Source organism: Nomascus leucogenys, chromosome 10 (genome assembly GCF_006542625.1).
Source record: "Nomascus leucogenys isolate Asia chromosome 10, Asia_NLE_v1, whole genome shotgun sequence".
Lineage (NCBI taxonomy): Eukaryota > Metazoa > Chordata > Mammalia > Primates > Hylobatidae > Nomascus > Nomascus leucogenys.
Genome location: NC_044390.1, coordinates 51547524 through 51573800, shown reverse-complemented (window position 1 = coordinate 51573800; position 26277 = coordinate 51547524). Strand labels below are relative to the sequence as shown.

The following is a 26277-nucleotide window of genomic DNA, read 5'->3' as shown; positions in this document are numbered from 1 at the left end:
GCCATGCTGTGGGTCAACACCTGCCATTCCTGCTGCCATAGAGGCTGTGGGGCTGTGACTGCCCGGGTGGGAGGGCGGCACCCAGGCCCTGTTCCACACACTCATGCTGCCGAGGGGGTATGGCCTGGACCTGGCTTGCTGCCGTAGGCTGCCTGGACTTACTGTTCCCATGTTAAAACCTTCAGAAATGTTTCTTAGCCTCTTGGTCTTAGTGTCTCCCTCCTTCACCCCCAGTTCCACAGAGGACACTGGTGGCTGCCTACCAGGCTATAGAGTCAGGGAGCTCACACTCTCTACCACGTCACTTCAGGGAGCTCACACTCCACAGCATCCCCCAGGGAACCCACACTCCATCTCAATCACCTCAGGGAGCTCACACTCCATCTGTATCCCTCAGGGAACCCACACTCCATCTCAATCACCTCAGGGAACCCACACTCCATCTGTATCCCCCAGGGAGCTCACACTCCATCTGTATCCCCCAGGGAGCTCACACTCCATCTGTATCCCTCAGGGAGCTCACACTCTGTCTGTAACCCTCAGGGAGCTCACACTCCATCTGTATCCCTCAGGGAGCTCACACTCCATCTGTATCCCTCAGGGAGCTCACACTCCGTCTGTATCCCTCAGGGAGCTCACACTCCATCTGTATCCCTCAGGGAGTTCACACTCCATCTGTATCCCTCAGGGAGTTCACACTCCGTCTGTGTCCCTCAGGGAGCTCACACTCCGTCTGTATCCCTCAGGGAGCTCACACTCCGTCTGTATCCCTCAGGGAGCTCACACTCCATCTGTGTCCCTCAGGGAGCTCACACTCCGTCTGTGTCCCTCAGGGAGCTCACACTCCGTCTGTGTCCCTCAGGGAGCTCACACTCCGTCTGTGTCCCTCAGGGAGCTCACACTCCGTCTGTATCCCTCAGGGAGCTCACACTCCGTCTGTGTCCCTCAGGGAGCTCACACTCCGTCTGTATCCCTCAGGGAGTTCACACTTTGTCTGTGTCCCTCAGGGAGCTCACACTCCGTCTGTGTCACTCAGGGAGCTCATACTCCGTCTGTGTCCCTCAGGGATCTCACACTCCACAGCATCACCTTTGGGACCTTGCATTCCATCTGCATCCCTCAGGAAGTCCCCAGGTCTCTCTGTGGGTACACTTGCACCCCTGCCTCACAGATGAACGGGGAGAGCGCCGGAGTCCCACATTTGTAATGCAGAGCCTGGATCTGAGCTGGCCTGGCTGACTCAGAGCCTGGAGACTTGGCTCCTGTTCCACACTTTTTTTGTTTTTCAGAGATAGGATCTTACTCTGTCACCCAGGCTGGAATGCAGTGGCGCCATCATAGCTCACTGCAGCCTCACCCTCCTGGGCTCAAGTGATCCTTCCACCTCAGCATCCCAAAGAGCTGAGACCACAGGTGCACACCACCAAGCCCGGCTAATTTTTTAAATTTTTTGTAGAGACAGTGTCTCACTACGTTGCCTAGGCTGGTCTCGAACTCCTGGCCTCAAGCGACCCTCCTACCTCATCCTCCCAAAGTGCTGGGATTCCAGCAGCCATGCCTGGCCTCTGCACACATTTAACAAACTTCCCCGGGTGTCCTCATGGGACCTAGTCATCCACTCTTCCCAGGCGTGGCGAGGCATGGCAGGAGACAACGTCACCTGGGAGACGGTGATGCTGCCCTTCCTGGCCAGCTCTTCTTTGGCTTCTTCGCTGGGGTAAGGGTTGTTCAAATGGGAGTAAAAATACTCATTCAGCACTTCTGTCGCCTGCTTGCTGAAATTCCGCCGCTTGCGCCTGCAAAAACAGCCAGTCTTAGTAGGCGTTAATATGCTGGGACTCCAGTACCACCCCCACCTCTAGTTCTGAGTATGATTTTTCCAGTAGTTCTGAAAACAGCAATCACTTGAGGTCAGGAGTTCGAGACCAGCCTGGTCAACATAGTGAAACCCCATCTCTACTAAAAACACAAAAATTAGCTGGGCATGGTGGTGGGCGCCTGTAATCCCAGCTACTCGAGAGGCTGAAGCAGGAGAATCGCTTGAACCCGGGAGGCGGAGGTTGCAGTGAATGGATATCGCACCACTGCACTCCAGCCTGGGCACGAGAGTGAGACTCAGTCTCAAATAAATAAATAAATAAATAAATAAAAACAAAATAAAATAAAAATGAAAACAGCAATACTTCAGGCCTTCTTCCCAAGAGGCTGTGAGGCCTCCAACCGTGACTGCGGACACAGCCTCTAGGGCTGTCTTCAACCCAAGCCAGCACTACTTCCCTCCAGTCCCTCAGAGCTGGCCCTTGAGGTCTTGGGTGCGTACAGGCCCTGACCTGGCATCGAGCAGCCGCGAGCGCAGGGTCATCACCGCCTCACAGGTGCTCTGCTTCAACTGCATCTGGATGGCGCTGAACTTGCCGTGAATGGCGCTGACCATGCACTCAATCTCCTTAGGGGAGACAGGCCTCATCTTGCTCTGCTCCTGGAGGAGGTTGGTGACGTGTGTGGTGAACTCACGACAGGCCTGGGGTGGGAGCACAGACACGCCGGCCTGTGACTAGGCAGCAGGGTGGCACAGGGCAGCAGGTTCCACAGCGGAGCAGCCGCCTGCCACCCCCTGTGGCTCACATACCAGCGGGTGACTGTTAAGTAAATGGAAAGGGCTTTCAGTAACAATCGGCCACCTCTGCAGCGACCAGCTGCATGGACTCCCTGTTCTGCACCACGAAAGAAAGGTGGTTAGCATTCCGTATTTCGCTTTGACAAATGCGCATTCACATGACAGAAACTCTTACATGCAGAAAGATCACCTGTTCATATTTCTCTAGCTCAGAGTGGTAAATCTGTCGGATCTGGGACAGCTTGGCCCTGTAGTCAGAGTGCTCAATGCTATTGTCATTTGGACAGCCACCTGGTGTTGCTGTGCCGGCCATGGCCACCACTCCTCTTCTTCCTCTCTTCTCGGGCCTGCACACGCCCTCGGCCAGCAGCATGTTATCCAGCCTCATGAGCTGGGCGTCAGGGGGATCTTCGTCCTGAATGCCATGGATGCTTACCACTAGATAAGAGAGACGGGGACAAGTCACGATTCATTTTCTGGAGAGAAAACAAACCATGAGAAAATGTGAGCCCTGGCGTTATGTCTGAAGATTTTTGCATAGAACCCTTCGGGAGAAAGGAATACTCCACTTTATCACCAAATTGGATGATGGATACTGAGCACCCCGCTAAGACATGGGTCTAAGTGCCATCCTTAGAGCGCAGTCTGGGGAGGAATGGGGAGAGACAGGTCGCAGTTTGGCATAGCCCATGAGGGCAAACCTTGGTCACAGCTATGTGCACGCAGCAGGGCCAGGCAGGTGCCTGTTGCTGGGGACACCTGAACCCCTGAACCGAGTCCCAAGAAGTGCTGGGGAAGAGAGGGCACCCGAGATGCTGCATACTGATAAAGGCAAGTGGCAGGCTGGCATCGGGGTGGGGGTGCTGTTATAAAACTGGAGAGGAAAAGCCTGATGAAGAAAGTGCGAGAAAAGATGAAATAACCCACTGAAAGATTTTAAGCAGAGAAACAAGATAATGGGCCCTACAATTTGGAAAAGCCATCCCTGCTCTGCAGAGAGGGGACCTGCACAGGGGCAGGGCTGGACTGCAGGGGAAGCAGTCAAAGGGCAGCCACCGTCAAGGTATACACAGCTGTGGGGTCTGCAGGTCAGCTACAGGGCAGTCAGAGAAGCCCCAGGATTCATGCCCCGGGACACGGGTGTCAGAGAAGGGAAGAGTCCAGGGTCATTCCCAGATTCCACCATGGGCAGCACAGCCAATGGCGCCGCATTCTCCCAAGTAAAAAGCCTGGTGCTGCAGCTTGTGCAGGTAGGGCTAGGTGAAAAGGTGGCTTCAAGGCCAGGCACAGTGGCTCACGCCTGTAATCCTAGCACTTCAGGAGGCTGAGGCGGGTGGATCACTTGAGGTCAGGAGTTCGAGATCAGCCTGGCCAACGTGGTGAAATCCCGTCTCTACTAAAAATACAAAAATTAGCCAAGCGTGCTGGTGCCTGCCTGTAATTCCAGCTACTTGGGGGGCTGAGGCAGGAGAATCGCTTGAACCCCGGGAGGCAGAGGATGCAGTGAGCTGAGATCTTGCCACTGCACTCTAGCCTGGGGAACAGAGAGACCCTGTCTCAAAAAAAAAAAAAAAAAAAAAAAAAAAAGTGTTCTCTTAGAGTCAGGCTTTTTTCTTTTCTTTTTTTTTTTTTGAGATGGAATCTCACTCTGTCACCCAGGCTGGAGTGCAATGGTGTGGTCTCTGCTCACCGCAACCTCCGCCTCCTGGGTTCAAGTGATTCTCCTGCCTCAGCTCCCCAAGTAGCTGGGACTACAGGTGCGTGCCACCATGCCCGGCTAATTTTTGTATTTTTAGTAGAGACAAGGTTTCACTATGTTGGCCAGGCTGGTCTCAAACTCCCGACCTCATGATCCACCTACCTCAGCCTCCCAAAGTGCTGGGATTACAGGCATGACCCACTGTGCCCGGCCAGAATCAGACTCTCTTAACATGGTCAGCTACTAACTGAATTAGTGCTCAGATGACAATTCCGTTTGATTATATCATATAGATATTTAGTCATTTACAAGTGTCCCTTTCTTATTCCCTACATAACAGATGAACCTTTTCTGTCAAAAACTCACCAGTCAAAACTGAAGGAGCTCAAGCGATATCCTTGTAAGAATTTTCCTTAGAGATTTCCACTTCAGGCCGGGCGTGGTGGCTCACGCCTGTAATCCCAGCACTTTGGGAGGCCAAGGTGGGCGGATCACCTGAGGTCGGGAGTTCGAGACCAGCCTGGCCAACATGGAGAAACCCCATCTCTACTAAAAATACAAAATTAGCCGGGCGTGGTGTCGGGCACCTGTAATCCCAACTACTTGGGAGGCTGAGGCAGGAGAATCGCTTGAACCTGGGAGACGGAGGTTGCAGTGAGCCGAGATCACGCCATTGCACTCCAGGCTGGGTGACAAGGGCGAGACTCTGTCTCGGAAAAAAAAAAGAGATTTCCACTTCAACACTTAGTGCTAGTTTATTAAGCACACATGCAACAAATTTTATAAACCAGGATTTTGAACAAAAGACAAAAAAAATTAGCAACCAGATCCAAGGACTGACCACAAACCTGGTGCTTAATATAGGGTAGTGTCAGCCAGGTGCGACGGCTCACGCCTGTAATCCCAGCACTTTGGGAGGCCGAGGTGGGTGGATCACCTAAGGTCAGGAGTTCGAGACCAGCCTGACCAACATGGAGAAACCTCATCTCTACTAAAAATACAAAATTAGCCGGGCATGATGGCGCATGCCTGTAATCCCAGCTACTCGGGAGGCTGAGGCAGGAGAATCGCTTGAACTCGGGAGGTGGAGGTTGCGGTGAGCCGAGATCACACCACTGTACTCCAGCCTGGGCAACAAGAGTGAAACTCCATCTCCAAAAAAAAAAAAAAAAAAAAAAAGTATATATATATATATACACACATACGCATATATATATATACAGGATAGTGTCCCACCTTCTCCAAAACATTTCTTACTCAATTAAAATTGGAAAAAGCAATATGAGAAAAATGGGAAGATTACAAGAAGAATCCACACACCCTGTTAAACTTTCAAGGTAGAATAGATGGCGGCACAAAGTTGCAGACATGCAGAGACTTAACCACAAGTACTCAGGCAGTGAATGTCCATGGCACAAATTAGTCATGCAAATTAGACATAAATTTGTCTAATTTGATAATAAGAACATAAACTTTAATAGAAACAGCCAAAATAGCTAATACATGAGATTGGTTAAGTAAATTATGATAGAACCATAAAATAAAGCCGCCAGCAACTCTATTTTCTTTTCTTTTCTTTTTTTTTTCTGAGATGGAGTCTTGCTCTGTCTCCCAGGCTGGAGTGCAGTGGCGCAATCTTGGCTCACTGCAACCTCCAACTCCCGGGTTCAAGCAATTCTTCTGCCTCAGCCCCCTGAGTAGCTGGGATTACAGGCGCTCACCACCATGCCTGGCTAATTTTTGTATTTTTAGTAGAAATGGGGTTTCACCATGTTGGCCAGGCTAATGTCGAACTCCTGACCTCAAGTGATCCACCTGCCTTGGCCTCCCAATGTGCTGGGATTACAGGTGTGAGTCACCACACCCAGCCTCACACCCAGATAATTTTTGTATTTTTAGCAGATACAGGGTTTCACCATGCTGCCCAGGCTAGTCTCGAACTCCTGAGCTCAAGCGATCCACCTGCCTCAGCCTCCCAAAGTGCTGGGATTACAAGCGTGAGCCACCGCACCTGGCCTGTTTCTAAAATTTCTATCACCAAGTCTATGAAAAATCATCACCAGGAATGAGGGCATCAGGATACATCCCCTTGGGAGGCTGAACTATATCACAGTGGATATTCCTCAAACTGCTTTTGTGAATATCACTCAAGCTTGGCCCTGTCTCTTCACAGATGCCCTCCTCTGCCTCCACATACTTATTTAAGCAGAAACTTCAGGCTATACTTGGTGCTGGCTCCCTGTAGCCCGTGGCCTCTGTGGCCCTTGGCCTCAAAGCTTCAGAAAACACCCCCTCTCCCTGAGTGCCAGGCTGAACTGCAGGTTCCCGCCACCTCACACTCAAGGTCCCTCCCCACTGGCTCACTCAGTCTCTTTGGACTGCACCGAGGCTCTTTCTGAAATGGCTGAAGGAAAAGTGTCCCTTTTATTGGCTGGCAGCCAGCCTTCCAGTTTGGTGGCCCAATTTCCCTTTATTTTCTTTCTTTCTTTTTTTTTTTTTTTTTTTAAGACAGAGTCTCTCTCTGTCGCCCAGACTTGAGTGCAGTGGTGCGATCTTAGCTCACCGCAGCCTCCACCTCCTGGGTTCAAGCGATTCTCCTACCTCAGCCTCCCGAGTAGCTGTGATTACAAGCATGCGCCACCACACCTGGCTAATTTTTTTTTAAGAGAATTAAATTGTTTATTGATTACAACTTTTGTATTTTTAGTAGAGACGGGGTTTCACCCTGTTGAACAGGCTGGTCTCGAACTCCTGACTTCAGGAGATCCACCCACCTCAGCCTCCCAAAGTGCTGGGATTACAGGTGTGAGCCACCACGCCCAGCCTGGAGACTCAATTTTCTAACAATCTTACTTTATCTTCAAGAAGCTCCACCATCCTGGCTAACACGGTGAAATCCCGTCTCTAATAAAAATACAAAAAAAAAAATTAGCCGGGCATGGTGGCGGGCGCCTGTAGTCCCAGCTACTTGGGAGGCTGAGGCAGGAGAATGGCGTGAACCCAGGAGGCGGAGCTTGCAGTGAGCCGAGATTGCGCCACTGCACTCCAGCCTGGGCGACAGAGCGAGACTCCGTCTCAAAAAAAAAAAAAAAAAAAAAAAAGAAGCTCCAGCTGTCTGTTTTAGTTCCTCCCACTGCCAGCATCCATGAGTGAGGACAGCCCACTTGGAATGATGCTCATGGGGTGCCGTGCCCACAATCTGGGCCTTACAGATCTGGGTGACAGTCACAGCAAGTGGACACCCTTGGACAGCCAGGTAAAGGCCCCTCCCAGAATTGGCCTGTGTTTGCCTATTCCTCGTAATGACCCTCCCCTCTCCTCCTAATCTCTCCTGGCTCAAAACAGACAACGGCTGTCCTCTCTGTGGTCCCTCTGTTTTCAAATCCTATTGATTCCGCCTCAACAATCAACTTTCCACTTACCCCTCCCTGGGCCCCTACTGTGCTAACCCTCTCCTGCCCTTTGTGACCTGTGGAGGAAAGTCTCTCCCCTCTCATCCCTCATACACACCTGCAGGCCAACCCTCTTCAAACACATCATGCCGCTCTTTTGTTCAAAAGAAACCCAGCCTCTAACATCCTTCTGGACCTGCCTTTGGAACCGTTCCCTCACGGAGCCTTGCACGGCCTCTGACAAGCACAGATGTCCCATGTGCCCCTGAATCTTGTTCAGCAGCTCCTTCCTGAGCACCTGTGGAGGTTGCGGCCAGGCGTCATGTGTGGGCGGAGCATACACAGGACCCAGTCCCTCCACAGAGGACCCTGGCATGCTCTGACAGCCGGGGTGAGGAAAGCCACCTCCACACCTTCCATTACAGGCCCAATTGAAATAGGGAAAGGAGCATGGTCAATGTTGGCACATGCAGCGTAATGAGTGTATTCGTGTGGGTGTGAAATGCAGGGCTGCCGCAGAATATGTGGCATTCTTTCATTCATTCATTTATGTATTTAGGGGCCGGCAAGGTGGCTTATATCTATAATCCCAGCACTTTGGGAGGCTGAGGTGGTAGGACTGCTTGACCTCTGGAGTTCAAGACCAGCCTGGACAACATGGTGAGATCCTGTCTCCAAAAAAATTTTTTTTTTTTTTCTTGAGATGAAGTCTCGCTCTGTCGCCAGGCTGGAGTGCAGTGGCATGATCTTGGCTCACTGCAACCTCCGACTCCCTGGTTTAAGCGATTCTCCTGCCTCAGCCTCCTAAGTAGCTGGGATTACAGGCACACACCACCATGCCCAGCTAATTTTTGTATATTTAGTAGAGATGGGTTTTCACCATGTTGGCCAAGATGGTCTCGATCTCCTGACCTTGTGATCCGTGCACCTTGGCCTCCCAAAGTGCTGGGCTTACAGGCATGAGCCACCGCGCCTGGCCAAAAAAAAAAAATTTTTTTTTTAAATCATTTACTTATCCAACAACAAACATCTGAGAGCCAGGTACCATACTAAGTGTTGAGGATTTTTATTGTATTTATTATTTTTGGGGTCTGTCTTTGTTGCCTAGGGTGGAATATGGTAGCATCATCATAGCTTTCTGTAACCTCGACCTCCTGGGGTCAAGCGATCCTCCTGCCTCAGCTTCCTGAGTAGTTGGAACTACACACATGCCACCACACCTGGCTAATTTTTTTTATTTTTGTAGAGATGGGGTCTCACTATATTGCCCAGGCTGGTCTCAAACTCCTGTCCTCAAGTGAGCCTCCACCTTGGCCTCCCAAAGTGCTTGGGATTATATTTGTGAGTCACCACACCTGACCCGAGGATTTTAAAAAAATATACCAAAACCCACAGGACTTACTGTTCTCCAATTAAAACTCTCAAATTACAGTGAGAGGCTGAGGCGGGCGAATCACCTGAGGTCAAAAGTTCAAGACCAGCATGGCCAAAATGGTGAAACACCATCTCCAGTAAAAATACAAAAGTTAGCTGAGCATGGTGGTGCATGCCTGTAATCCCAGCCACTCTGGAGGCTGAGGCTGCAGTGGGCCAAGATCGTGCCACTGCACTCCAACCTGGGAAACAGAGCGAGACTCCATGTCAAAAAAAAAAAAAAAAAAAAAAAAAACTCTCAAAGTGAGAATACCTGTGCCTTTCCATTTACTCTTCATGGGGTATGCATTGTAGAGCATTTCTAGAGAAGAGTTTTGAGATGCTGGTTAACCTTGAAAAAGTGCATAATCTTTAATCTCCAAATTCCCATTCTGTACCTGGAATTTATCCTACATGGGTATTGACACCTACAAACAAAGATGTATTTACAGGAGGCAGAGGGTTTGTAATCGTGGGCGACCAGAAGGGTGCAGATGTGCACGAGTTTGGGCACAGACAGCATACCTGTCACCCTCGGGCCCTGTGGTGTCACCTGTGAGTCTCTTGAGGGTGCCATTATGAGGCAATCAGATGTGATAAGCCTTATTTCTTTAAGATTACACGTTTCTGGCCAGGCTTGGTGGCTTACGCCTGCAATCCCAGCACTTTGGGAGGCAGGCGGATCTTGAGGTCAAGAGGTCGAGACCATCCTGGACAACATGGTGAAACCCCGTCTCTACTAAAAATACAAAAATCAGCCAAGCGTGGTGGCGTGCGCCTGTAGTCCCCACTACTTGGGAGGCTGAGGCAGGGGAATCACTTGGAACTGTGTGAGGCAGAGGTTGCAGTGAGCTGAGATCGCGCCACTGCACTCCAGCCTGGCGACAGAGGGAGACTTGTCTAAAAAAAAATAATAATTAAAAAAAAAAAAAGATTATGCTTTTGAGGCTGGGCACGGTGGCTCACGCCTATAATTCCAGCACTTTGGGAGGCTGAGGCAGGCTTGAGCCCAGGAGTTCGAGATTAGCCTGGCCAACATGGTGAAAACTCATCTCTACTAAAAAAAAAAAAAAAAAAAAAAAATTAGCTGGGTGTGATGGCACAAGCCTGTAATCTCAGCTACTTGGGAGGCTGAGGCAGGAGAACTGCCTGAACCCAGGAGGTGGAGGTTGCAGTGAGCCAAGATCATGCCACTGCACTCCAGCCTGGGAAACAGTACAAGACTCCATCTCAAAAAAAAAAATATATGCATTTTTACTATATATGTGTTATAAGCAAAAGCAAAACTTAAAAAGCTGTTGCCAAGGAGAACCGCTGTGCCTTGGTTGCCACCATCAGTCCATGCTGGGGACATCTGCCCTGCCAGCTGCTGCTTGGGTGGTGCCTACAACAGCTCCTTCAGCACCATGCCTTTGTGCTCCCCGTACACTGCTGCTGGACTAATTATGGTCATTAGACATGCGTTACCATCAATTACAGCAAGCTCAGTTCCGGTGACTGTTCCAGAGCTTCTCAGCTGTGCTCCTCAGCTCCCCCAGGGCCCTTGACTGGCAGGCAGGGAGGCTGGAGGTACCAGAAGCTGAGTTCAGGGATACCATCTGTCGGAGGCACTCACATGGGGAAACAGACCTAAAACAAAGGTACCCCCCTCCTCAAACTGCCAGGTTTCCTTCTGTTCCTAACTTACTGTGTGTGACAGAAACTCCAGTAAATCAAACAATGACATAAAATAAAATTGGGATTATGTTTTTCTAAGAAACAATATGGCAATGCTGTGAGCCGAATGTTTGTGTCACCTCCAAATTCACGTTGAAGCCCTAACTCCCACATGACTATTTGGAGGTGACGCTTTAAGGAGGCAATTAAGGTTAAATGAGGTCATAAGGATGTGGCTCTGATCTGATAGGATTAATGTCCTGATGGGCAGAGACCCCAGGGAGCTTGCTTTCCCTAAGAGGTCATGTGAGCTCACAGCAAGATGGCGGCCGCCTACAAGCCAAGAGAAAAGGCCTCATGATGGACTCTACCTGGCCAGCACCTTCGTCTGGGACTTTCTAGGCCCCAGAACTGTGAGAAATAAATTTCTGTTTTGTAAACCACCCAGTCTGGGCTGGGCATGGTGGCTCACATCTGTAATCCCAGCACTTTGGGAGGTCATAGCGGGTGGATCACAAGGTTGGTGGATCACAAGGTCAATAGATCGAGACCATCCTGGCCAACATGGTGAAACCCCATCTCTACTAAAAATACAAAAATTAGCTGGGCGTGGTGGCGCGTGCCTGTAATCTTAGCTACTCAGGAGGCTGAGGCAGAAGAATCGCTTAAACCCGGGAGGCGGAGGTTGCAGTGAGCCGGGATTAAGCCACTCCAGCCCGGCAACAGAGTGAGCCTCCGTCTCAAAAAAAAAAAAAATCACCCAGTCTGTGCATTTTGTTAGGGTGGCCTGCGTGGACTAAGACAGTAACATAACCCCAAGTTGCTTTAATTTTTCTCCTCAGGAACAAAGATGTGGAGAAAAGCAGAAGGCTCAGAGGGGACCCTCCTTTGCCCTGACTTCCCCAAGATGCTCACCTGCCCCCTCACCCACTCAGCAGTGCTCTCACTTGGCAGCAGGCTTTGCTCCTGCCTCCTTCCCACAGCAAGTGGGAGCCATCTCTGGGACCCCACAGGGAGAAGACTAACCCATGGATTAAATCAGATGCCCTGACTGACCCCTTGAGTCTGCCACTTTCCAATCATGTGGCTGTCAGTGGTCACTCCACTGGCTGCAGGCCCCAGTTGTGAATGGAGCTGCCCCAGGCACCTGACTGGATGGAATTACATAGAACCTGGCCCGGAGCTCATCAGGGTATGGGACTAAGCAAAACACTCACCTCAAGCTCTCCCTGCTGTCTCAAATCAGCAAGAAGCTGGCCCCTCAAAAGCAGAGGCAGGGCCTCCTGTGCCAATCAATCGATCATGGAGGCTGAGCCTCCTCCCCATCTCCCCCCACCATCCACAGCTGGAATGAACGTTGGAGATGGATTAAACTGTGGAATCTGGAACAGACAGAGGGTTGACGCCTTGTGAGAGGCAGCCAAATCTCTCTCTGAGGAGTCCTTTGGTGACAGAGAGCCCAAGCCTAGTGTGCCAACCTGAGTCGCAATGAATACCTATAGTCACAGCTTGCTCTGATCACACAGGCGCAGGTGCAGACAAGCATGTCCATCTGCCCTCGGGCCCACCCACCGAGTCTGGAACTGACAGTGCCGGTGACTCTGCACAGGTGAGAATCGACATTAAGGAGAAAAAATGGAGACTTCCTGCTTTCTAGAAACCTTTCGAGGCTTTTTCAGTCACTTACTGAGCACCTACTGAGTGCTGGACCTGAGCTTTGAGGATGACAAGTGGCTGCTGCTTGCCCTGGGGGGATAAGAACCAGGGTCTTGCTGTTGCTACTGGGGTCTCCTGTGCTACTGGCCTCCTGACCAGTGACCCTTAGAAAGAACAGGGCCACTGGCCACAGTTCTGCCGGTGGGACCCAGCGTGGTAACTGGGACCTAGGCTGAGGTTAACTTTCATGTCCCGATTTTCAGAATGAGAGCTCAACTTCCATCAGCTCCAGCTTATCTTGTAGTCAAAGAGACAAAGGTAATAAGGAAATGAGTTCTACAAGGCATTCTAGCAAGGTGCTCACCAGGAGCCACTTTCATTTGTTGTGAGGGTGTTTCCTCCCTAAACAAGGCCTCTGATATTGGAGGACAGGGATAAGGTAGGCAGGTGGTAAATAACCTTCTGTACTTAGATCCCAACTGCTTAAAAGAAAAAACACCAGCTATTGGGAAGGTCACTCAGGCAGGAGTGCAGTGGCATGCTGCAGCCTTGACTTCCTGGGCTCAAGTGATCCTCCCGCCTCAGCCTCCTGAGTATCTGGGACTACAGCCATGCGCCACCCTGCCCAGCTAATTTTTATATTTTGTGTAGAGACGAGGTTTTGCCATGTTGCCCAGGCTGGTCTTGAACTCCTGGATTCAAGTGATCCTCCTGCCTTGGCCTCCCAAAGTGCTAGGATTACAGGCATGAACCACTACGCCCGACCAGATTTTACCTTGTTTAGAGTAGGACTCCTAGAAAGGTGATCTGTCCTCTGGGCCAGCACACACCTGTCACCTGCCTACAGCAAGGCCAGCACAGTCACCAGCATCTGCACATGGAAATGTATTGCAATTTGACAGAGTAATTTGATGTCTATTGAATTTAACACAACTTTTGGCCTTACTGACTTGTATGTCTGTTTTATTTTTCCTTTCTTTTCCCCAGTAGTTCATCTTGCTTCTGTTTTACATGGCCGCCATGCTGGGGTGGCCAAAACCCTGCCTGAAGCTGGAGGGGCCTGAAGGCTGAGTCTGAGCTGCTGCTGGGAGCTCTGATGAGCCTCTGAACCACCCCAGTCCAAAATCCAAACTCTCAGGGCCCATAAGAGCTAGGGTGGAGCAGTCCAGAATTGAGAGTAAGCCTATTTCCTCGAACACATCTGTAGGATGCCTGCTTCCCCTCTGCATCATTACTGTCTTTCGGGTGGTGGTGGCACTGCCACTTGGAAGGATCCAGCGTTCCACGTTCCTGTGTCAGGGAGGTGATGACACAGGGCAGAGCGCCTGCTCCAGCGCTTCCAGTGGAGAAAACGCCAGGACACCAAACAAGGAAGGGGAGACAAAGGCCACGCTGCAGGAGGAGCAACCTACTCGCTTTGGGAGACCTGTTTGGTGGGAAGCAGGCCTGTCCAACCCCAAGAATGCCAGCCCAGGGGTGTCAGGAAGGCTGCAGGAACCCAGGCCACGCGGTGCTGCCATTGGCTTTGGGAGCTGAGGGACTGGATGAGGTTATTGGCCAAGGAAGCTGTTCCTGCCAAGATGCAAGGTGACAGTGTGGGAATAGGCAGGGGCTTCCAAGTGGCTGGGTGGTGCTCTGAGCAGCAGGAGACGAGACTGGCTGTGAGAGGCCCATGGAGGAAGTCGTACCACCCAATTCCCTAGGAGAGTGCCCTGGGATGTGAAGGACATCGTGGGGTGGCCCCAGCAGGAGGCTGGGGAGCCCAACACAGTGAAGGCAGAAGGCCAGCAGGATTCTTCCATGAGAACCCAAGGCCCCCTACCTTTGGGATCTGGCCTCATTTGCTCCTGGCACCTCCCATCCCCCAAACCCTGCTGCTGCTTGCTCCTCTCACCTCTCAGCTCCAATCTAGCTTCTCAGTTATATGGGGGTGGGGCAGGGAAGTGCTGGGTAGAGAAGGGCGGGGACCCTGGTGAGGGCTCCACCCTCAGGCCTGTGCCCTTGGACCTAAGTGAGAACAAACATTTCTGTTTTTGTGGCCAAAAAGTTGCCTTTTGGCCTGCCACGCACCCCATCTTGTGCCCAAATAAGCCTGAGACCTTAAGCAGACACACACAAGCAGCTGGACCTCGAGAGGAACTCACCAGCAGAAGAACATACCAATAGACGCTGGCGGGCCATTGATAGTGGAACGATGCGGACACCGAGGGAAATCCAGTACAGCCCAGTTGCTGGGCGGCCCAACTCCAGGGCAAGACCACCTTCCCAATCCAACCCCCTTTGGGCCCCGCATCCATCTGCTGAGAGCCACCTACACCACTCAGTAAAACCTTGTACTCGTTCTCCAAGCCCACATGTGATCCGATTTTTCCAGTACACTAAGGCAAGAACCCCAGAATAGAGAAAGCCCTTTGTCCTTGAGATAGGGCAGAGGGTCTAACTGAGCTGATTAACACAAGCCTGCGGACAGCTAAGCTGAAAGAGCACACTGTAACACATGCCCACTGGGGGTTTGGGAGCTATAAACACAACCCTAAGACACTGCGCTGCCGCTGTGGGGTCGGAGCCTGTGCTCCCTCCACCTGCCTGACTGCATGCTCCCCCTTAGGGGTTTGAGCTTCGGGGCACCGAAGAAGTGAGCCACACCCCTGTCATATGCCCTGCAAAGGGGAAAAGGGAACACTCCTGTTTCACCAGGGCTCCGGGAACACCAAGCTCAGGCCCGCGTCATGAACTCTTTCCCAGCAAGAAAGTGGAGGTGGCCAGGTGCGGTGGCTCATGCCTGTAATCCCAGCACTTTGGGAGGCTGAGGTAGGTGGATCACCTGAGGTCAGGAGTTCGAGACCAACCTGACCAACATGGCGAAACCCCGTCTTTACTGTGATCCCAGCTACTTGGGAGGCTGAGACATGAGAATAGCTTGAACCCGGGAGGCAGAGCTTGCAGTGGGCCGAGATCGTGCCATTGCACTCCAGCCTGGGCAACAGAGTGAGACTCCGTCTCAAAAAAACAAAGCAAAACAAAACAAAGATGCAGAAAGGCCAGGTGCAGTGGCTCACACCTGTAATCCCAGCACTTTGGGAGGCCGAGGTGGGAAGATCACTTCAGCTCAGGAGTTTGAGAAAAGCCTGGGCAACATAGCAAGACCCCATCTCTACAAAAAAATTTAAAAAATGAGTCAGGTGTGGTGGCACACACCTGTAATCCCAGCTACTCGAGAAGCTGAGACAGGAAGATCGCTTGAGCCCCGGAGTTTGAGGCTGCAGTGAGCTGTAACTGCACCACTGCACTCCAGCCAGTTCGACAAAGCAAGACCCCCTTCCCTGCCAAAAAGAAAGATACAGAAAATTAACAAAATCAGTTAAAACCCTTGGGCAAACCTGGTCAGGCACAGTAGCTCATGCCCTAATCCCAGCACTTTAGGAGGCTGGGGTTGGGGGGATCACCTGAGGTCAGGAGTTCCAGACCAGCCTGGCCAACACAGTGAAACCCCATCTCTACTAAAAATAGAAAAAGCTCACGCCTGTAAACCCAGCACTTTGGGAGGTTGAGGCGGGTAGATTACCTCAGGTTGGGAGTTGGAGACCAGCCTGACCAACATGGAGAAATCCCATCTCTACTAAAAATACAAAATTAGCTGGGCGTGGTGGCACACGCCTGTAATCCCAGCTACTCGGGAGGCTGAGGCAGGAGAATCGCTTGAACCCAGGAGGCGGAGGTTGTGGTGAGCCGAGATAATGCCTGCACTACAGCCTAGGCAACAAGAGCGAAACTTCGTCTCAAAAAGAAAGAAAGAAAGAAAAATTAGCTGGGTGTGGTGGTGCACACCTGTAATCCCAGCTACTTGGGAGGTGGAGGCTCGAGAACCACTTGCGCCCAAGAGGCGGAGGTTGCAGTGAGCCAAGATCGTGCCACTGCACTCCAGCCTGGGTGATAGAGTGAGACTATGATTCAAAAAAATTAAAAACCCACAGGCAAATCAAAGAATGGAAAGAACCTTCCTTAACTTGATAATGGGCATGTCCTCAAGCCCCACAGCAAATCCCAGTCTTCCTGGAGATATTTTAGAGCCACTGCTTCAAATCAGACACAAGTAGGCAGGGAGGTCCCTCCTCAGCTCAGACCAGCAGGGTCCAGTCAAGGAGACCAGAAACTTGGGAGGGGGACAGACCAGCAGGCAGCAAGGCATGACAAAGAAGATGTGACCCACTCACAGGCTGAAGGGTGTCCCTACAGCTGGAGTCACCCAGAGAGTCATGGATGTAATGGACAACTTCCCCTCCTCTCCACACTGCCCCCAACAGACTTCAAGGTGTGGTCTGACACGACCAAGGGCTGTTTTTTTTTTTTTTTTTTTTTTTTAAGATGAAGTCTCACTCTGTTGCCTAAGCTGGAGAGCAGTGGCACAATCTCGGCTCACTGCAACCTCCACCTCCAGGGTTCAAGCAATTCTCCTGCCTCAGCCTCCCAAGCAGATGGGACTACAGGCGTGTGTCACCATGCCTGGCTAATTTTTGTATTTTTAGTAGACATGGGGTTTCACTATGTTGGCCAGCCTGGTCTCGAGCTCCTGACCTCGTGATCCGCCCCCCTTGGCCTCCCAAAGGGCTGGGATTATAGGTGTGAGCCACCTCCCGGCCCAAGGGCTGTTTTATCTTATGGTTTCCTGGGCATCATGGGCACTGAGGTTACTCCTTAACTCTAAACAAGGAGACTTCTGGAGCCCAGCCTGTTTGTATTGAGAACTGCCTGGCTTTACCTTTTAGGCTACGTCCCACAGGTTAGTTCATTTAAGTAACATTCTAGGACAGGCGCTAGAACAGGCTTTGTTCTGTTCTCTGAGGCAGACCAGCCTGTCTAACATGGCGAAACCCCATCTCTACTAAAAATATAAAATTAGCTGGGCGTGGTAGTGCACACCTGTAATTCCAGCTACTTGGGAGGCTGAGGCAGGCGAACCTCTTGAACCCGGGAGGCAGAGGTTGAGGTGAGTCCAGATCGCGCCACTATACTCCAGCCTGGGTGACAGAGCGAGACTCCATCTCAAAAAAAAAAAGCAGGCCGGGCGCGGTGGCTCAAGCCTGTAATCCCAGCACTTTGGGAGGCCGAGGCGGGCGGATCACGTGGTCAGGAGATCGAGACCATCCTGGCTAACACGGGGAAACTCCGTCTCTACTAAAAATACAGACAGAAAAATTAGCCAGGTGTGGTGGCGGGCGCCTGTAGTCCCAGCTACATGGGAGGCTGAGGCAGGAGAATGGCGTGAACCCGGGAGGCGGAGCTTGCAGTGAGCCGAGATCGCGCCACTGCACTCCAGCCTGGGCGACAGAGCGAGCCTCCGTCTCAAAAAAAAAAAAAAAAAAAAAAAAAAAGCAACATTCTAGATAAATCCTTATCTTAAGTCATGGAAGTTTCTCAGATCCATCAGTTTCTGAAATAGTGGCTGCCACACACTAGATATATTCACCCAACTGAGGGATTATCACACTAGGCAAATCTCCATCATCTCTAATTAAAATACATCACAACCAGTCACAACTGAAGTGTCAGGCCTCTGAGCCCAAGCTAAGCCATATCCCTTGTGACCTGCATGTATACATCCAGACGGCTTGAAGCCACTGAAGATCCACAAAAGAAGTGAAAATAGCCTTAACTGATGACATTCCACCATTGTAATTTGTTTCTGCCCCACCCTAACTGATCAATGTACTTTGTAATCTCCCCCACCCTTAAGAAGGTTCTTTGAAATTCTCTCCACCCTTGAGAATGTACTTTGTGAGACCCCTGCCCGCAAAACATTGCTCCTAACTCCACCGCCTATCCCAAAACCTATAAGAACTAATGATAATCCCACCACCCTTTGCTGACTCTCTTTTCGGACTCAGCCCACCTGCACCCAGGTGAAATAAACAGCCATGTTGCTCACAGAAAGCCTGTTTGGTGGTCTCTTCACACGGACGCGTGAGAAATGAAAATGCTGGAACCACAATCAAATATGCAAATTAATTTCATTTCCATATGTTTACACGTTTGTTAATTAAAACCCTGCAGTTCTGAAATAAACTATTAGGTGATTTAAAAAAAAATTCCTACTGTTCTGTACATTTAAAAAGTAAATAGGCCGAGCATGTGGTGGCTTATGCCTGTAATCCTAGCACTCTGAGGGGCTGAGACGGGAGGATCACTTAAGCCCAGGAGTTCAAGACCAGCCTGGGCAACACAACAAGATCCCCATCTATAAAAAATACAAAAATTAGCTGGATATGGTGGCTTGTATCTGTAGTCTCAGCTACTTGAGAGGCTGAGGTGGGAGGATCACCTGAACCTGGGAAGTCAAGAATGCATTGAGCCATGATCATGCCACTGTACTCCAGCCTGGGTGACACAGAAAGACCCTGTCTCAAAAAATAAACAAACAAACAATTATAAGAACTGCTGATGCTGACTAAAAATGATATGCGGTTTAGGCTTGTTTTTCTGTGCTACTGTCCTTGCATGTGGTAACAGGGCAAAAGGAAGACAGCAAAACACTGTAATATATAGTGCTGTAATATATATTTTTCCAGATGTGCCAGGCAGCACATCTGGAAAAATAAGCCCCTGTGGGGAGCTGCAAACATTTAAGAGCCACAGTTAAGAAAAACAGCACTTGGCCGGGCACGATGGCTCATGCCTGTAATTCCAATACTTTGGGAGGCCGAAGCAGATGGATCATGAAGTCAAGAGATTGGGATCATCATGGCTAACACGGTGAAACCCCGTCTCTACTAAAAATACAAAAAATTAGCCGGGCGCGGTGGCACGCACCTGTAGTCCCAGCTACTCAGGAGGCTGAGGCAGGAGAATCGCTTGAACCCAGGAGGTGGAGGTTACTGTGAGCCGACATCGTGCCACTGCACTCCAGCCTGGGCGACAGAGTGAGATTCCGTCTCAAAACGAAAAAAAAGAAAAACAGTACTCACTGATGGCTTCTATCTACCATAAACAATTTTATTTTTCTTTTTAATTTTTTTGAGACGGAGTCTCACTCTGTTGTCCAGGCTGGAGTGCAGTGGCACAATCTTGGCTCACTGCAACCTCTGCCTCTCAGGTTCAAGCGATTCTCCTGCCTCACCCTCCCGAGTAGCTGGGATTACAGGCACCTGCCAACCCACCCAGATAATTTTTGTTTTTTTGTTTTGTTTTTGTTTTTTGACTACCAGAAGATAAACATGAACTTTATTAATAGCAATAGAAAGGGTTTCCAATTTCTCAGAATGAAAATAACATGACACCAGCACAAGTGTTAAAACAGTAGGCCAGGAGCAGTGGCTCACGCCTGTAATACCAGCACTTTGGAAGGCCGAGGCGGGCAGATCACCTGAGGTCGGGAGTTTGAGACCACCCTGGCCAACATGGTAAAACCCCATCTCTACTAAAAATAAAAAAATTAGCCAGGCGTGGTGGCGGACTCCTGTAATCCCAGCTACTTGGGCAGCTGAGGCAGGGGAATTGCTTGACCCCGGGAGGCGGAGGTTGTGGTGAGCCGAGATCGAGCCATTGCACGCCAGCCTGGGTGACAGAGCAAGACTCCGTCTCAAATTTAAAAAAAAAAAAAAAAAGAGTAAATGCCTACATTTCTTGTTCTGATAGCTCCCCACCCCACACTGAAGGTTCCTCAAGGACAGCTGCCACCAGAGCTGCTGCAAGAACATGTTTTCCACTGAGTGTAGTTTCATAGTCAACTACTCAAGCAGAAGACTAAAATATTATTTCTTTTTAGAAGATCTTGGTTGAGGGAGCACATATCAATATGGAGAACAGATCTTTGCTTCTCGAATTCAAGAAAAACCATTAATTAATCTATCAATTTTTCTCCGATACAGTGTCCCAAAGTGCTCTGTGAAGAATCCTTTTCCATCCCTACTACATGTCTGGGTGAAGGGAGAGGAGGGGGTGGCAAGCTGCCAGTACACCAGCAGGCACTCCTGGTGATGCTCTGGGCTCTGCTCCTTTCTGCTGGTAATAGTAGACATCTTTTCTGGCAGCTGCAGCAGCTTGATGTGGGGCGGTGGGGAGGAAGGGGCCACCCACCAATCACTTCTTCTTTTTTTTTTTTTTTTTGAGACGGAGTCTCGCTCTGTCATCCAGGCTTGAGTGCAGTGGCACGATCTCGGCTCACTGCAAGCTCTGCCTCCCGGGCTCATGCCATTCTCCCGTCTCAGCTTCCTGAGTAGCTGGGACTACAGGCGCCCGCCACCACACCCGGCTCATTTTTTGTATTTTTAGTAGAGATGGGGTTTCACTGTGTTCGAGGGTCTCGAACTCCTGACCTCGTGATCTGCCCGCCTCGGCCTCCCAAAGTGCTGGGATTACAGGCATGAGGCACCGCGCCCGGCCAATCACCTCTTCTTGAAGCCATATTTTTTGCGTTCATAGAAGAGGTCTTAGAGCTCCCCAAATAGACAATCTTCAGGCAGCCATCCCTATTCTTCTCCTGGATGGTGCACTCCTTACAATAATAGGCATCAGAGACCCCAGGGCCTCCACAGATCACACAGCGCCCTGGTAAGATCCATAGTTACACTCATCACATATGCGCACCAGAGTGCAGGGAGGCACATAGGAGTCACAAATAACACATTTGCCATCAAATTTTTCATACAGTCATCTGATGGCAACACCAGCCTGCTTGCAGCAAAAGATCAAATCAGGATGATGTTTAGCCATAGTTCCCAACTAAGCTAGCCACCACACAATTTTTGTATTTTTAGTAGACACGGGGTTTCACCATGTTGGCCAGGCTGGTCTCAAACTCCTGACCTCGTGATCTACCTGCCTCACCCTCTGAAAGTGCTGGGATTACAGGTGTGAGCCACCGTGTGGCCCAATTTTTTCATCTGAAGAAATGCTCTAATTTCAAACAACAACTAATGAGAGCCATGGGGGAAAGGTCTAGAAGCTTCAGGAGCTGGGCTACAGTCACCATGAGGTGTGGTGCTTCTTTGGCTGAGTCTCATACAGGGAGGTAACCAGCCTAGCAACATGCACACTAACCATGACCAACCAATTCCCAACCTGCGAATCAAAGAGTTTTAGGCCATCCAATGCCCTGACTACTCTAAAAGGAATTTCCCAAGGAACTGATCTATCAATAAGTTCACCAGGGCTGGACAGGTTGGCTCATCTCTGTAATCCCAGCACTTTTAGAGGCTGAGAAGGGAAGATTGCTTGAGGACAAGAGTTTAAGACCAGCCTGGGCGGCCGGGCGCGGTGGCTCACGCTTGTAATCCCAGCACTTTGGGAGGCCGAGGCGGGCGGATCATGAGGTCAGGAGATCGAGACCACGGTGAAACCCCGTCTCTACTAAAAATACAAAAAAATTAGCCGGGCGTGGTGGCGGGCGCCTGTAGTCCCAGCTACTTGGAGAGGCTGAGGCAGGAGAATGGCGTGAACCCAGGAGGCGGAGCTTGCAGTGAGCCGAGATTGCGCCACTGCACTCCAGCCTGGGCGACACAGCGAGACTCTGTCTCAACAAAAAAAAAAAAAAAAAAAAAAAAAGACCAGCTTGGGCAACACAGCAAGATCCCATCTCCACAGAAAAATATCCAGGCATGGTGGTACCCACTTGTAGTCCCAGCTACCCCAGAGGCTGAGGTGGGAGGATCACTTGAGCCGGGAATTCAAGGGAGCAGTGAGCTATGATCACACCAGTGCCTCCAACCTGCATGACAGAGCGAGATCGTGACTCAAAAAAAAAAAAATAAAAAGAGGCTGGGCGCGGTGGCTCACGCCTATAGTCCCAGCACTTTGGGAGGCCGAGGCGGGCGGATCACGAGGTCAGGAGATCGAGACCATCCTGGCTAACACGGTGAAACCCCGTCTCTACTAAAAATACAAAAATTAGCGGAGTGTGGTGGTGGGCACCTGCAGTTCCAACTACTCGGGAGGTGGAGGCAGGAGAATGGCATGAACCTGAACTCGGGTGGTGGAGCTTGCAGTGAGCTGAGGTCACACCACTGCACTCCAGCCTGGGCGACCGAGTGAGACTCCGTCTAAAATAAATAAATAAAGACAAAGAAAAAAAAAGTTCTGGTCAGGCATGGTGGCTCATGCCTGTAATCCCAGCACTTTGGGAGGCCGAGGCGGGTGGATCACCTGAGGTCAGGAGTTCGAGACTAGCCTGGCCAACGCGGTGAAATCTCATCTCTACTAAAAATACAAAAATTAGCTGGGCATGGTGGCGGGCACCTGTAATCCCAACTACTTGGGAGGCGGAGGCAGGAGACTCGCTTGAACCCGGGAAGTGGAGGTTGCAGTGAACCGAGATCGCACCATTGCACTCCAGCCTGGGTGACAGAGCAAGACTCCAGCTCAAAAGAAAAAAAGAAGTTCCTGGTATCTATGGTGTGCCAAGCCCACAACAAGGCAGAGATGAACCACAGATCTGCCCTGAGCTTTCTTGATGCTGGTCTTCCAGGAAAAGAGAGGTCAGAAAACAACCAGAAAAGTACAAACGCACAAGACAGTTTCCGTCAATGGTTAAGCCCTAAGAGGCAGCAAAAAAGTGCTAATTCATAACAATGTGCATGTGCACTAAGGCCTTAAGCTACAGGCACACTGTTTTAGATACGGCCCCTACCAAAGACTCTCAATCCTTGAGGTGAGCTTTATTGAGATATAATTCACATGCCATATAATTCACCTGCTTAAAGTGAATAATTCAGTGGTTTTTAGTTTATTCCCAAGGTTGTGCGACCACCACCACTAGCTAACATTCTCATCCTCCCTAAAGATACCCCGTCTCTATGACTGCTCGGTCACTCTCTACGCCCCCTCCCTAGCCCCGGGACAACCACGAGTCTTCTGGTCTCTATGGATTTGCCTGATCTGGACTCTTCATATTGATGGAATCACACAGCATGTGATGTGACATTTCACATCTGGCTTGTCCTACCCAGCATCATGTTTTCGGGGTGCACCCACATTGCAGCCTGTGCCAATACTTCATTCCTCTTTACGGCTGAATAATACTCCATTGCATGGATGGACCACGTTTTGTTTTGTTTTCTTTGTTTTTTTTTTTTTGAGACAGAGTCTTGCTCTGTCGCCCAGGCTAGAGTGCAGTGGCGTGATCTCCGCTCACTGCAACCTCTGCCTCCCAGGTGCAAGTGATTCTCGCGCCTCAGCCTCCCGAGTAGCTGGGATTACAGGCATATGCCACCACGCCCAGCTAATTTTTATATTTTTAGTAGAGACGGGGGTTTCACCATGTTGGCCAGGCTGGTCTTGAACCCCTGACCTCAAATGATCCACCCACCTTGGCCTCCCAAAGTGCTGGAATTACAGGTGTGAGCCATGGCGACTGGACACACATTTTGTTTTTCTAGTTATCATGGACATCAGGTTGTTTTCAGATTCCTTAATCTGTATATTTATATACACTGATCCACTTCTCTGTCCAACAGATACTTTGGCAATGATGGGATGTTCTAGACCTTTCTATCACAGGAGGCACCAGCCCTGTGTGGCTGCTGAGACTTGAAATGTGGCTGGTGTGGCTGAGGAATGCCCTGGTTAATTGCATTTGGTTTTAATTAATTCAAATGTAAACAGCCCTGCGGTGAGTGTCTGGAGCCACTTGGCTGATGAGACTCAAGGGCTCAATTTCGGAGTTACCCTGAGACTGAGGGGAGGAAAGGATACTCCAATCAACCTGAAGAATAAGTTCCCCAGCTGCCGGGGTCTACTCCCACAAGAACCCTAAAGAAATGCACGTGGGACTTAGCCCCAGGGTACAGCTAATTAGAAAAAGGATCTCAGTTCCAGAGAGATGACTCACAGGCCTCAGGGTGACTGCAAGGACCCAGGAAAGCCCCATGAGCTCCATGACACTCCAGCTTCCTGGCTGAATTTACAGAACTCGGTTCTGTAATTGCAACAGACCCGACCTGCTGACTGCTGACAAGGAAGGGAAAGAATGAGAATGGCTTATGCCTGCCAACTAGCAAGGCCAATCATTAGGAAGACAAAAAGGCATTCCCTGATGTTATGCATTATTTACATTTACTCCTCTGAATGGGGCTCTTTGCGTTCCTACAGCACAGCAAGGGTTCCTGCAGCACAACAGGCCTGGCTGAGAAACTTCTCGTTCCCCAGAGACACAGTCACAGGGTGGGGAAAGCAAAGCAGGCCCCTTCTCAAGAACTGCCCAGGATGGGATGGCCGGGTGGGTCTGCAAGGGGCCTCTGGGGCTCAGCATGCCGTCTTGGAGCTGCCTACCCACTCGAGATCTGAGATCCGAAGCTTTTCACACAAGCTGTCACTCATGCTCATGTGCAGGTAAAGCCTGACCCATTCCAATGTGCCAGGCTGTCCCTGCTCTGGTGCCAAACACCACTGTGTGAATTCAGGCCACGCCTCAGTCCTCACTGGGAACATCAATGTGACAAACCTTATTTTTTATTTTTATATTTTTTTAGAGGCAGAGTCTCACTCTGTCGCCCAAGCTGGGGTGCAGTGGTGTGATCTCAGCTCACTGCAACCCTTACATCCCAGGTTCAAGTGATTCTTCTGCCTCAGCCTCCCGTGTAGCTAGGATTACAGGCACCCGCCACCATGCCCAGCTAGTTTTTGTATTTTAGTAGAGACGGGTGGGTGAGGGAGGTTGGGGGGTGGTTCACCATATTGGCCAGGTTGGTCTCGAACTCCTGACCTCAGGTGATCCATCTGCCTCAGCCTCCCATAGTGCTGGGATTATAGGCGTGGCCAATGTGACACTTCTTAAATCCAATGCTTTTGAATTCTGCAACATACCTAGTCCCAGAGTCTCAGCAAAGGGACTGTGGCCAGTATCTGGTCCTCCCAGCTAAATTCAAAGCTCTGCAACTAATCAGGGTTTATTTTGTTCTCAGAACAGCTCCTCTAGACACCGAGGAGGACAGCTGTTTCTGGGAAGGAGGGTTTGGGAGGAAACGCATACGCTGAGGGTGTCCTTGCCTTCAGAGACCACCGCAGGGCAGGAACGCCCAGACACTGTGGTGTGGTGAAGCTGACCCCAGGAGACAAGCTTTGAGGGACCTGCCTGCATACCTCCGACAGGCCATTCCTGGGGTTTGCCAGGGAGTGCTGCCAGTGCATCCGGTGATGCCAGGTTTACATGGAAGACCACTTTCTTTTCAGGCTGCTGTGAGTGATAAGCCCTGTGTTCTAAGTCAGGCCCCCAGACACTGAATCTTCTGAACCTCATAAGGGGAACTGGATGAAAGGGATTTCAGTTAATATGTATCAGTCACCAGAAACAGTTTTTCATTCAACAAAAACAGAAAGGCACCAGGACAGACCCTGAGAACATAGTGCATCCTAGACCCTGCGCTGGCCAGGAATGATCATTGTTCAGATGACACAGGTGGGTGTGTGGGGCCCATAAGTGCCGGCCATGAGGGACAGGCCCTGGGTCCCTTTCACGAGTGAGGACAGCGTACGGGGTGGGACAGCATGCAGCCGGGCCATGGGTGACTGGCCTGCCCTGGGGAGGCCCTTGTCTCTTAGAGCTTCCCACTGCCCATCTGTAAAACAGGAGAAACAGGGTCTGCCCAAGGCTGTGCAGGGCTCTGGGGAACAACTCGAGGAAGCCTGTAGCTGCCTGCCCAGGCTCCATCAATACCCACCAGACTTAATCTTTGTTGTTGTTGTAGAGACGGGGTCTTACTGTGTTGCCCAGGTTGGTCTCATACTCCTGGGCTCAAGCGATCCTCCCACCTCGGCCTTCCAAAGTACTGGGATTATAGGTGTGAACCACCATGTCCTGCCCCAGCAGGCTTTAAATGCTCTGTGGAAGTTTGGTCTTTACTATAAGGCCTGCT

At 50.6% G+C, this 26277-nt stretch overlaps 1 protein-coding gene and 1 pseudogene across 1 annotated transcript in view; both read right to left on the bottom strand.

Moving 5' to 3' along the window:
• The window catches only part of PBX4 (PBX homeobox 4), a 60023-nt gene that overhangs the window by 5526 nt on the left and 28220 nt on the right, over nt 1-26277 (bottom strand). Inside the window, exons 3-5 of the mRNA XM_030820327.1 lie at nt 2808-3055; nt 2331-2521; nt 1661-1796 (exon numbers count right to left, since the gene is read on the bottom strand). Of these exons, the coding sequence (XP_030676187.1) occupies nt 1661-1796; nt 2331-2521; nt 2808-3055 (575 nt within the window). The remainder of the gene's footprint in view (nt 1-1660; nt 1797-2330; nt 2522-2807; nt 3056-26277) is intronic.
• LOC115836962 lies at nt 20815-21142 on the bottom strand (annotated as a pseudogene).